An 11,782-nucleotide genomic window follows, 5' to 3' on the forward strand; every position below is an offset into this window, starting at 1 on the left:
GACGTTATACCTTTTGATAGCCGGGCACCATCAGCTTTCTTCACCACATTTGCTTATGCACCTGCTCTGTCTTCAGCGATTGTGTCAGGGAAGGTGAGCATCACAGAATGCCGAATGATTAGAACACAGTGTTCTTGTGTTGAGGGAGGACTTGAGTGGAGACCCAGTGTCCTTCTGCTACCTTAATACTGTACTTAACATAGAAATATATGTACACAGATCTATTTCCCCGTCGTTATATTTAAACATATTTAAGGTACGTGCCTGTATTTAGGTCTGTATAAATGCCCTTTGCCTCATAGTTCTTTCCTCTATTTCCTTTTACTTTCCTCCGTGTCCCACTTCCATTCATTGGGGTAATTCCTCGGCTACGTTGCCCTTGATCAGGCCCTTCCACACCCCGCTTTCAAAGTTTCCGTTGCCCTCCGTATTGTTGAGGGGCCCTGCTGGCAAAGGGGTGGCCGGTTGGGCTTTGATCCAAAAGGGCAGCAGTTTGAAACCACCGGCTGCTGTGCCGGAGAAACAACTGGGGCTTTCCACTCCACGAGTCAGTGGCAGTGAGTCTGGTTTTTGGTTTGCTCCCCGTCTTACACACACACACACACACACACACACACACACACAGAGTGAAGAAGTGTAGGAGCATTTAAAGCAGGAAAGTCCTTGTCATATTTCCTTCAGTATTGATAAGCTTCATCGGAACCTTTAGCAAAAACAATATGGAAGCGTGCAGCTGTTGTTTCTCGGCTTCTCCTCCATAGGGGATGGTGCTCTTCCAAAGGGAATGTTTCCATCCCTCGCAGCTCCCTGGAGAACTGCGCTCTGCCATCTCCCTAGTCCCCGAGGGGCACGGGCTCCTTGTTCTTAGAGAGAAGCCAGGACCAGGCCCTGCTAGACCAGGGCCCCTTGCTGGAGGGGTAAGATTCCCCAGCGATATTCTTGTAGGACGGCCTGGCCCCTACGACCCTGGAAAAGTGAGCCGGTACATTGTGATGATGGAAAAAACAATCTAAAACTCTTGGATACAACTTTCTCCTGGCCTTTTTGTTCTCACTGGGATAGGTTTTACTTGTCTTAAGAATTCTTCCGACTGGTCCCTCTTGATCGTCTTGGGGCCTCGGACCTGCTTGAGAAAAATTAGGCACATGACCCTTCCAACCCCAAGCCGGACCCACCGCCATCAAGTGGGTCCCGACTCAGCACACAGGAGAACGTCCCCTCTGGGCTTCTTCACACCAAGTCTTCACGGCAGGAGAAATCACTCACGATGACTCCTCGGGGCTTCCAAAAAGGAGCTGGCATAACCCACTGAACTGACCTCTCTGCCGTCTGTTGAACTGGCCTCGGGTGAACAGCCTTGGTTTCCTGTTAGTTTTTGGTGTTTTTTGTTTGGAAGGCACCTTCAGGAGGCTGAGACCCGTGGCAGAGGGCCCGTCGGGCGCCGTCCACAGATGTGATCACAGAGACACGCCCACACACAGTCTGTTTTCGAATGGACCCGTGCACTTGTGGACTAGGACCCAAGCCGTCATACGTTTTTTAACAGGTTTTTTCAAATAAAAATTTTAACTGTTTTATCGGCACTTCATCCACCTATCATACAGACTCAATATTTCGATCTTATCGAGAGGAGCTAAACAGTCAATACCAGGGTCAATTTTCCCAGAACAGCTCCTTCAGAACGACAGACAGATCTGCAGAGGGGTGGCTTGGATGACGTCAGCCTGTTGTGCTTTTCCACTGGCCTCTTTCCCCCAACGTATTCCGCTCCAGAACAGAGCCTCTCTGCCCCCAGAGGCTTCCAACGCCCTCCCCCCTGCACGCACGTCCCAGCCCTTGTAACCTCTGGTAACCATGGTCACCACATGCGCTTACTGTTTCATAGTAGTTGAGGTCATGCAATTACCTGGAGGCATGTTTCCGAGTTTCGCCATGTTTTAGTGTCTGGGAAAATTTCATTTCTCTCCGTCGCTAGGAGAGCCCTGGTGGCATAGATAGTACATGTTGGGCTGTGATCTGCATGGTTGGCAGTTCAAAACCACGCACAACTGCTTGGGAAACAAAAAGAGCTTTCTTGTCCCATCAGTACTTAGTCTCTGAAACCGACAAGGGGAGGAGAGAAAACCCAGAGGGGGCGCAGTGAGTCAGCACTGACTGATGGAGGTGAGGAGACCCACTTTCTAGTCTGTCCCCCTAGGAAGGGGTTATATGTAGATCACCTTTGTATCTATGTTCCCAGCATCTTTTTGGAAACATTTTCCCTCCTCCCTCTGCGGCCCTCCCTCCCCCATGCACTTATTGGGAGCTCTCAGACATCCTAGTCTTCCGCCGTTCAGTCACGTGGAGTGGTATTGTACAATGGCTCCCCCGATCCGTGTCCGAACATTCTCCCCCTTGAGCTCCTTGATACCAGCATCCCTCTACACACACACACCCCACCCTGACCTCCACCTCCTCTTTCTTTCTTCCTCTGCTGACAATAGGCCCTGCCTGTGTGAGGGCGTGCAAGTTTACGCAGTCACGACACCGCGGATGTACAGCTGCAGCAGGTCTTGGGATTGGAGGGTTGGGGGACACTGGACAGGAGGACAGAGAACCTGAGGTTTGGGAAATGGGCATGTGCACATTCACAATTCTCCCAAGGCATTCTTTTTCCCTCAGCAGGCGTACCTACCCCCTCCTGTTCTCATAGAAGTTAAGAAAGCTGACTGCTCCAAATCTTGGGTGACTGTTGTGGGGGGCACCCCAGGTCCTTCCCAGGCTGTGAGCCACACACAGATGGACGCTGCCCCCCTGCAGTAAATGGCATGGGGCACCACATCCGAATGCCAATGACTTCTTCATTGCCCGGAGGGCCAGGCGCCCCTACATGCACAATCCTCCTTTCCCTGTTCAGACACCAGCCATTCCTCGCCCGGCACTCGGCTTGTGCGCTGGGTTCAATCGTTTGTTTCAGATCCCACGCAGGGCTCACGGGCAGACTGACAAGGACGGGGTTTACTCAATCTCCCTCACAGCCAGGGGTCATCTCCGACCCTACGGGACAGGGTAGAACTGCCCCCTTGGCTTGACCAGACGGTACCTCCTTGCACAGGAGTAGAAAACCTGGGTTTTCTCCCCCAGAGCAGCCAGTGGTTTCGCACGCAGGTCTGCAGCCCAACACATGGTCACTGTGTCGCCAGGGCTCCCAGGGTGGATTTCTCAGGGCAGTTAGTCATTGACCACAAGTCGGCATCAGTACAGAAGAGGGTGCACTCATGACACGGTGTCCCTCCTGTCCTCAACCTCGTGGTCCCCCTTGATGTCTGTCGCAGTCTTGACATTGCCCCTCTTGTTCTGTGTCGCCGTCTCAGCTTCCTTCACGTCCGAGATCTGGAAGGTGCTCTTCCCGTGGTCCGTGAACATGGTGCACTTATTAAGGACGCGAGTGTAGTGGAGAGAGATGAGTTGCTCTTGTGAGTCCAGGTGGATTACAGAAACAAATCCAGGGACACTCGTGTGCGTATAAGAGAGAGCTTTATATCAAAGAGCAATTCCACATTAAGAGAGCAGCCCAGTCCAGATCAAGTCCATAAGTCTGATAGTACCCCATATGTCAATACTAGTCCATAAATTCTTCTACAGACTCACCCAGCGCATGCAATGATGCCGAATGCAGGATGATCACAGGCCAGTGGGTGGAAAGTGTTGTGGATCCAGTGGCGGTGGAAGCATCTCAGTACTGGCGTGGTCTCCACGTGGCTCTTCCAGCTCCAGGGCTCTGGTTCCATCAGCGTAGCTCCATGTGTCTTGTCTGCAGGAATGTCTCGCTGGTAGTGAGAGTGTCTGGCCTCCAGCCAGCTATTTATCTCTGTGGTGCCTCCAAATGAGGTCATCAAGCCGTGACCTCATGGACAGGCCAGACTCCACCCCTCCCCTAGTTGACACCAGATAATGTATCTATCACCAAAACGAAGCAGAGAGTGAGTGTGGGTCTGGCCTCCAGCCAGCTATTTATCTCCATGGGACCTCCAAATGTGATCATCAAGCTGCAACCTGATTGGCAGGCTAGACTCCACCCCTTCACTCTTAATACTCTCGTTGACATCAGATCATGTAGTGACCACACCGGTGGCTATTCCCTACGAGAAAACCTTCGAAGAGAACAGACCTGTCGAGTGCCCAGGAATCCTCGGTTCTCCCCAGGAGAGCCATCTGGCTCACATTTCATCTTGCACGCATCCGTGTGCGTGGTCCGTTGCTGATCCAGAGCGTGTGGGCCGTTTCAGGACTCCGTGGTCGCAGAGGACGTGGCCGTGGTCTTCAGCCAGGAGGAGTGGGCTCTGCTGGACCTTGCTCAGAAGAAGCTCTACAGAGATGTGATGGTGGAGACCTTGACGAACCTGGACTCCGTAGGTAAGGATGGTGTCGAGTTTCATGAATGTCTGTTCTTTCAAGAACACACCTTGACGCGCTGCCGTTGTCTGTGCATTTGGGCCGAGGAATATGAAAACCCCGTTAAATCAGAGGCCTGGTCCCGCGAATTTCCCAGGAGCATCAGGTCCAGGTTTGTTTGTTTGTTTATAAGAGAGAGTTTTATATAAAGGGTAAGTGCACATCAAGAAAACATCCCAACCCAGTGCTGCCCACGCCCACAAGTCCAGCATTAGCCCATATGTCCAACACCAATTCACAAAGTCCTCCTTCATCTCGCAAAACACACGCAATGATGCCGAGTGCAGGAGGAAAGCCGAATCAGTGAATGTGTAAGCATCTCAGCACTGACAGGGGTCTCCACACGGCTGCTCCAGAACCCAGGGCTGCATCGGGGTAGGTACATGTGGTAGGTCCTCAGGGATGTCTTGCAGGAAGTGAGCCTTGCAGCTGAAGCAGGGAACTGCTAAGGCAGCTGCACCCTGGTCCGACCATCACAAAGCAAAAGACCCGAGAACCAGAAAGGCGAGGCTCATGGAGGTTCCAGGTTTTAAAGTGAGTTTTCATTCCTCCACTTGGAAAGGCCTGAAGCAGTTTAAATGCTGTGTCGGCCTTGGCCTCTGTGTGAGTCCGGGTTGGCTAGAGAAACAAATTCATTGACACTCACGTGTGTCTAAGAAAGAGCTTTCTAGACAAGAGCAATTGAATATTGAGAAAACATCCCAGCCCAGTCCAGATCAAGTCCTTAAGTCCAATATTAGCCCATATGTCCAATACCAATCTATAAAGTCCTCCTCAGACTCAAGAAACACGTGCAATAATGCCGGATGTGGGAAGATCACAGGCCAGTGGGTAGCAGGTCTTGTGGATCTAGTGGCAATAGAGGCATCTCAGCACTGGCACGAATCTCCACGTGGCGCCTCCATCTCTCTGAGTATCTCCAGAGCAGGAAAGGGAAGGCAGACAGCATGGGTCTGGCCTCCAGGGAGATAGTTATCTCTGTGGTGCCTCCCAGTGATGTGATCAAGCTGCGACCTGATTGACAGGCTAGGCTCCACCCATTAGCTCAGGTTGACCCGAGATTAGGTAACTAAGGACCGCAGCCTCCAGACCACCTTAGAGCCCTGAGAGATTGATGGCTTGGGAACCTGTAGAGTTTTACAAGCAGGATTCCTTTGTTTAAATAAACCCACTCCTGTCTGGCTTTAGAGACCCTGAAGTGGAAGACACTGGTTCCCTCTCCAGAACAATGTTTCTCGCTCTGCACCGTCTGTCTTCCTTTGTGACGGGCGTTTCTGCATTGAGCACCCCATTTGATTCCCTCGAGAACCAAACGGATAAGAGAAAATAAACTCCCTGCCATCGAGCCAGTGCTAACTCCCAGCTCCCTCTGTGGATTTCCAACTCCCTCTGTGGATTTCCAAGGCTGTAACCGTTAACGGGACTAGAAAGCCCAGTCCCTGTCCCACAGAGCTGCTGGTACGTCCCAGTGCCAACCATGCAGATTACAGCCCAGTGCTCAGTTTCCTAGAGCTGCAAAGGAGAAGGTCTAAGCACAGTGGAGGGAGGACTCACCCAAAGCCACTGTGCCGGAAAGCAAGAGTTTTGAAGCAGCAGCCCCCGCATGGAGGGAGTTATCCTTAGGAGTGAGGACCCACCTCCACCAGCTGCTTCCCCGAGCTTCCTTCCTGACTTGAAAGATGCTCCTTGTGGCTCTTTGCCATTGAACGTCACACCTGCGTTATGTCCAGTGTGTTTCTACCTCGCTCTCCCAGTTACCCCATTTGTGCCGCCACCATTGCCAAGCCTCACAGAAGTATTTCCTCATAAATTGTTTTTGAGCCCCGGCCAACGTGCCCCAGGGAAATGGAGCTGAGCCTGTGTCCACGGAGTGTTTCCTGCCCCCTGATTATTTTCCTTGTCGTTTCCTATTGGGAACCTCAAGTTGGATTCCCGGAAGCAGTCACTGGAGTGAGTGATGGTGGAGAGGAGTTATCCAGCGAGCGTACCGGGGTGCACTGTGTGGAGAATGCCGCATGGTCCTCCTTGTTAAGAGAAGTCTCCAAACCGCATGGCAGTAAGAGTCAGTCTGCAAACTGGGGCATGCATTTAAGGTGAGTATCGTGCAAATGAGAGGAAATGGTGTGTTTTAGTCTGGGTACATTAGAGAAACAGATCCACAGAAACTCATATGTATAAGAGAGAGTTTTATAGAAAGGGTAAGTGCACATTAAGAAAACATCACAAGCCAGTGCTGCCCAAACCCAGAAGTCCAACATTAACCCATATGTCCGACACATCCTCCTCCATCTCACAAAACACACGCAATGATGCCGACTGCAGGAGGAAAGCTGAGTCAGTGAATGTATAAGCATGTCAGCACTAACAGGGGTCTCCACATGGCTGCTTCAGCACCCAGGGCTGCATCGGGGTAGGTCCATGTGGCTTCTCCTCAGGGATGTCTTGCAGGAAGTGAGCCTTGCCAGCTGAAGCAGGGAACTAGCTAAGGCATCTGCACCCTGGTCCGACCATCAGAAAGCAAGAGACCTGAGAACTCAAAGGCGAGGCTCACTGAGCCATTTATCTCTCTGCCCTTCAATTAATCCCACTTGTGTTTATCAGCCAGGTTGACACAATAAACTTTATATCACAGTGCCTCGGGACAAAGGTGCTATAACAGTGACCTGCACACGCATACACGTGTTTACGTGTGAATGTGTGCGTACATATCGGTCAGGGCTTGTTTCATTCATGACGGTTCAGCAGTGATCGTCATCAAACAGCGCCTAACAGCCACGTCTGCTGCTGTCTATTGAACCAACTAGGAAACCGTTGGCAGTACCCGACTCAGAGACGGCAGCTGACCGCTTTTAGCACGTGCCGTGAATTGTATTGTGCGTGCTCCACAGTCTCACCAATCACCCAGCCTCCTGCAGGCATCCTGAGAGTTTCAGGAGGTTGGCACTGGAAATTGGTCAGATTGGATATAGAGGTGTGGAGACTAAGTCTCTGTTTTACTACGGAGCTATGGAGCTGTAAAGTGACGTCTTCCAAACATTTTCAGGATGCACCATTTTCATAGATGTTAAGTCAGACAGCAGGTGTTTGAAACCCACTTTCCTGAGACTTAATGTTCAGAGGCATTAGAAATGCACAGGGAGAAAGAAGAAGAAAATAAATGCACAGGGAGTGATTGTGGTTCTGCTGTCTGACATCACCTAGGAGGCACGCCAGGAGGACGTACCGTGCACGTCCATTCTGTTTTAACAGGAACTCATTTCTCTCCCAACAGCGTGCTGCCTGTTTCTAACAGAAGTCATCCAATAGAGACCCTCTGTGAAAGTCATGAAGGCAGGCAGTCTGGGGAAACCGTGAGCCGCCTTTCCAATCTTCCTGTGCTGCAAAGAAATCCTCCCAAAGTAAATCGCTTGGCATGCGGTGAATATGGGAAAGCCTTCACGATTCAGTCGTTAGATAACCATCTTTGTACCGGACCTCGCCCTGGATGCAGCTTCTGTCGGTTTCAGGGATGTGGAGAAGCCTGCAGCTGTCCTCAGCTAGCCACTTCCGGGAGCACTCTGAATGGGAAAAATCCACACAGATGTAAGGCATGTGGGAAGGACTTCATTTGTATGTCGACCCTTACGAATCCCGTGGCCACACTCGCTGGTGAGAAATGCCCTGAATGTTGCAAGTGTCGGGAGGAATTCCATAGTTTATCCTCCTTCTGGACACATCAGAGTAAATGCAAAACGTATTGTCAACAATCCACCTCTCCTTCCCTCCATGTACCTAAAAAACCTCATAAGAGAAATAAACTTTATGTGTGCAAGGAATGTGGGAAAGCTTTAAGTGACGCCTCCTCCCTCACTCAGCACATGCGAACTCATAGTGGGGAGAGACCGTATCCGTGCACGGAGTGTGGGAAAGCCTTCACCCAACCCTCGAGCCTCACCATCCACAGAAGAATTCACAGTGGGGAAAGGCCCTATGTTTGCAAGGAATGTGGGAAAGCCTTCCGGTGTGCCTCCCATCTCACCACGCACATAACCACTCACAATGGGAAGAGGCCTTACAAGTGTCAGGAGTGTGAGAAAGCTTTCAGCCAGTCCTCATCCCTCACCCAGCACAAAAGGACTCACAGTGGCGTGAAGCCCTACGAGTGTAAGGAATGTGGGAAATGCTTCAGGTGCTCATCCCACCTCAGCCGACATGTGAAAACGCACAGCGGGCTGAGGCCTTGTGAGTGTAAGGAATGTGGGAAATCCTTCATTGACTCCTCGGCCCTCAGTAAACACTTAAAAACTCACAGGGAGCGGCCTTACGAATGCAAGGCATGTGGACGAGCCTTGAGACAAGTCTCCAACCCCACTGTCTGTGGAAGAACGTACAGCGAAGAGCGGCCTTATCAATGTAAGGAATGTGGGAAAGCTTTTAGCCATTCCTCGCACCTGACTTCACACATAAGAATTCACAGTTCGGAAAGACCCTACATCTACAGGGAATGTGGGAGAGCCATCAGGTGTTCCTATTGCCTCTCGGAGTGTGTAAGAAATTAACATGGAGACAGGCCTTCTGAGCATAAGCACAGTGAGAAGGCGTCTAGCCATAGCTCACACTCCACTACCGACGTGAGAATGCTCAGTGGAGAGGGGGCTCACGGATGTGTGGGATGTGGGAAATCCTGGGATTCCTCAGCCCTCCCTCAATACATAAGGCCCCACAGTGGAAACCTGTGATTGTGAGGGATGAGCCCAAAGCACTCTGTCCTCAGTAAGCTTATGAGAAAAGAACCACGGTGGGGAAGCCTTAGGAATTTAAGGAATGCCGACCCGTCCAGTCATTTTTATTCATCTAGACCAGTGGTTCTCAGCCTGCCTCACGCCGCGACCCTTTCATCCAGTTCCGCATCTCGTGGTGACCCCCAACCATCAAATTGTTTTTGTTGCTACTGTCATTTTGCTACTGTGATGAATCAGGCGACCCCTGATTTGGCCCCCAAAGGGGTCACGACCCACAGGTTGAGAACTGCTGATCTAGAAGGTGGTGTAGAAAGCAATACGTTTTGGGGTGTTTTTTTTTCTTCCTGCTTTACTGCTATCATTTCAAAAGGGAAGTTTTCGAATGTGTACGGTTAAAGGACAGATTTTGGAAGTGAGTACGTGACCATTATTAACGGTGGAAGAGGTCCTCTTCAACACATTGTATCTTTGGCCAGGTCCTTATCAATACTAAATATCTATGGGTCAAGGGAGCGTGTCATTGTGATTGTGCGGCTGTCTTCATGCGTGTGTGCACCTTCTCATGCACGGTGCATTGTGATTCCTCATTCTCTGACTATTACAATTAAGGCTATACCGTGTGCTCTTGAGACAATGTGGTTTTATAACTTCCAGTGCCCTTGTTTATGTTATTTTTCAAACAATTAAAGCTCCTCTTGTTGTGTCTATCTTAAGAGTGTTTTGTGCACTTGTTTAATGTACAGCCTTCTTCCTCTATTGTAAAGGTAAATACTTGATGTTTCCTCCATAAGTATCAAGTTTCTTATAGGCTATTCTTTGATACTGTCCAGATATCATCGCTGGACCGACGAGTTTTTGTCCCCAATGACAATGCCGACCTGATTATTGCTACTCCAGTGTTTAGGGATGGAAATCTCCGTTCCCATCATTCCCTCCGTGTTTCCTCATTGGGATTCAGCAAGAAGTGCCTTTCTCGTCTCTCGTTCTTCTCAATTTTTTAATTAGGATGTCTAAAGCAGTATGGGTGATCCCCACATTACAAAGGAGTCCGTTTTTAACTTGAATGAGTAGGTTAAGTCAAAACAGGTAAGTGTTTTCCATCGTACATCACAGAGCTTCAAATAGCTCATGGGAGAGGGGAATGAAACGATCATGAAAAACTTCCACGAACTTGTGGAAGGCCCCCCTCCTCCAATTTATACCAAACCAAAGCCTACTGTGATCCCGTTCATTTTGACTCAGAACAAACCTACGTAGGCTTTTCGAGACTAGAAAGCTGGACGGCAGCAGACAGCCTCATTTTTCTCCAAAGGCGTGGCTGTGGGTTTTGAACTGCCTACCTTGCAGCCAAACATCAAACCCAAGGGCCACTAGGCTTCTAAATACAGCAGGGCGTGTACAATTCTGCATGTGGAAATTGTAAGGACATGTTTCCAGATACAATGGAACATTTAACAACAGTGCAGTTGTAACAAATATTTTTGGGGTGTTCATTTGCAAAGTAGCACCCACCTGCTTTTTTTGTGGGTCTTGGCTGCTGCGGTGCACCTGTCCCTCTTGGTCAGCGATGGGAGGTTGCATGCATGGGCACTGGGTATCGGTAGAGGGAATAGCCTGGGGAGGGAGCCAGACATCATCCCCTCTGGCTTCAGCCAATGAGAGCGGATGACAGACAAGCATCTGACACCATCGGTCAAAGGACAGTTGACTTGAGACCCTATAGGAGGAGGCCTTAATTTCCCAAAGGCTTGACATAGATTAGGACCCCTGGTCGCATAAGTGGTGGTGCATTGGGCTGAAAGTACAAGATCAGCAGTTTGAAACCAGCGGCCGGTCGCCGGGTGAGAGATGAGGCTGTCTGCTCTTGTACAGTTAGTCTCGGGAACCCACGGGCAGTTCTCCCCTCTCCTGTGGGGCCGCTGTGAGTCAGCATCCACCCCACAGCATTGAGTTAAGCAGCTTGATTTGTTAACTACTCGCTGTATGTAAGTTAGGCTCTTGCAACCCAGGGACGGATAGAGATAAGCATTATTATTATTTCTCATTTTGGCTCAAAGTTGTTTCTGATCTAGTCATTAGTACTTAGAGAAAACTAAGTCCCGTTTTTCTTTAATAGCTTTAAAAAAAAAATGGACCTAGTATGATCCGTACATGATTTCTGGCCTCTGCTGAAGGCATATTTTGTCTTTTTCCTCCCCAAGCCCAGGCTTCAGACTTTTCTCCACGACACCCTCATTTGTTTTATTCGAGAACGATATTTACCAACAAGTATCTGGGCATCCGGTATGCCGATTGCTCCTGGGAGAACTTGCGGTGCACAAGCAACTAGACGGAAGGTGCATGATTTGGAGCGCACCCGTGGGCCTGCAGAGGGACGAAGTGGCCGTCTGCTACCCCACAGACTGAGTACCACCTGGGGAACACTGCAGTGCCGTCCCATTCTGTGCTGCAGGGACACGGAGAGTCAGATGGATCTTAAGGCAGTGACTGACCACATAGGGCTAGGAAATGTATGTGTGTGGATATAGAACTTGGTACTTTCACCTACTTCTCTGTTATCTCTTCCTATTTTAAAACCACGGGCGGTTCTCCTGAACCAAGCCAGGGTTTATGTTCACTTTTTTCTC

General features: G+C 50.1%; 1 protein-coding gene across 1 annotated transcript; it reads left to right on the forward strand.

Moving 5' to 3' along the window:
• The first annotated feature begins 4,042 nt into the window (after positions 1–4,042).
• Positions 4,043–9,336, forward strand: LOC123521143 (zinc finger protein 699-like). Its single transcript, XM_045285429.1, has 3 exons — positions 4,043–4,395; positions 6,359–6,527; positions 7,706–9,336. The coding sequence occupies exons 1-3, from the start codon at positions 4,362–4,364 to the stop codon at positions 8,970–8,972; spliced, it is 1,470 nt and encodes a 489-aa protein (XP_045141364.1). The 5' UTR covers positions 4,043–4,361; the 3' UTR covers positions 8,973–9,336.
• The last annotated feature ends 2,446 nt before the right edge of the window (positions 9,337–11,782 follow it).

Source organism: Echinops telfairi, unplaced genomic scaffold (assembly GCF_000313985.2).
Source record: "Echinops telfairi isolate 266 unplaced genomic scaffold, ASM31398v2 ScPeMD7_7470;HRSCAF=8508, whole genome shotgun sequence".
Taxonomy (NCBI): Eukaryota; Metazoa; Chordata; class Mammalia; order Afrosoricida; family Tenrecidae; genus Echinops; species Echinops telfairi.

Bases quoted from the DNA above. Each gene is read 5' to 3' on its own strand.
- LOC123521143 (XM_045285429.1), top strand. From the start codon at position 4,362: ATGGTGGAGACCTTGACGAACCTGGACTCCGTAG. The intron at 4,396-6,358 runs GTAAGGATGGTG...GGGAACCTCAAG, and splicing joins GACGAACCTGGACTCCGTAG to TTGGATTCCCGGAAGCAGTC. The intron at 6,528-7,705 runs GTGAGTATCGTG...CTCTCCCAACAG, and splicing joins AACTGGGGCATGCATTTAAG to CGTGCTGCCTGTTTCTAACA.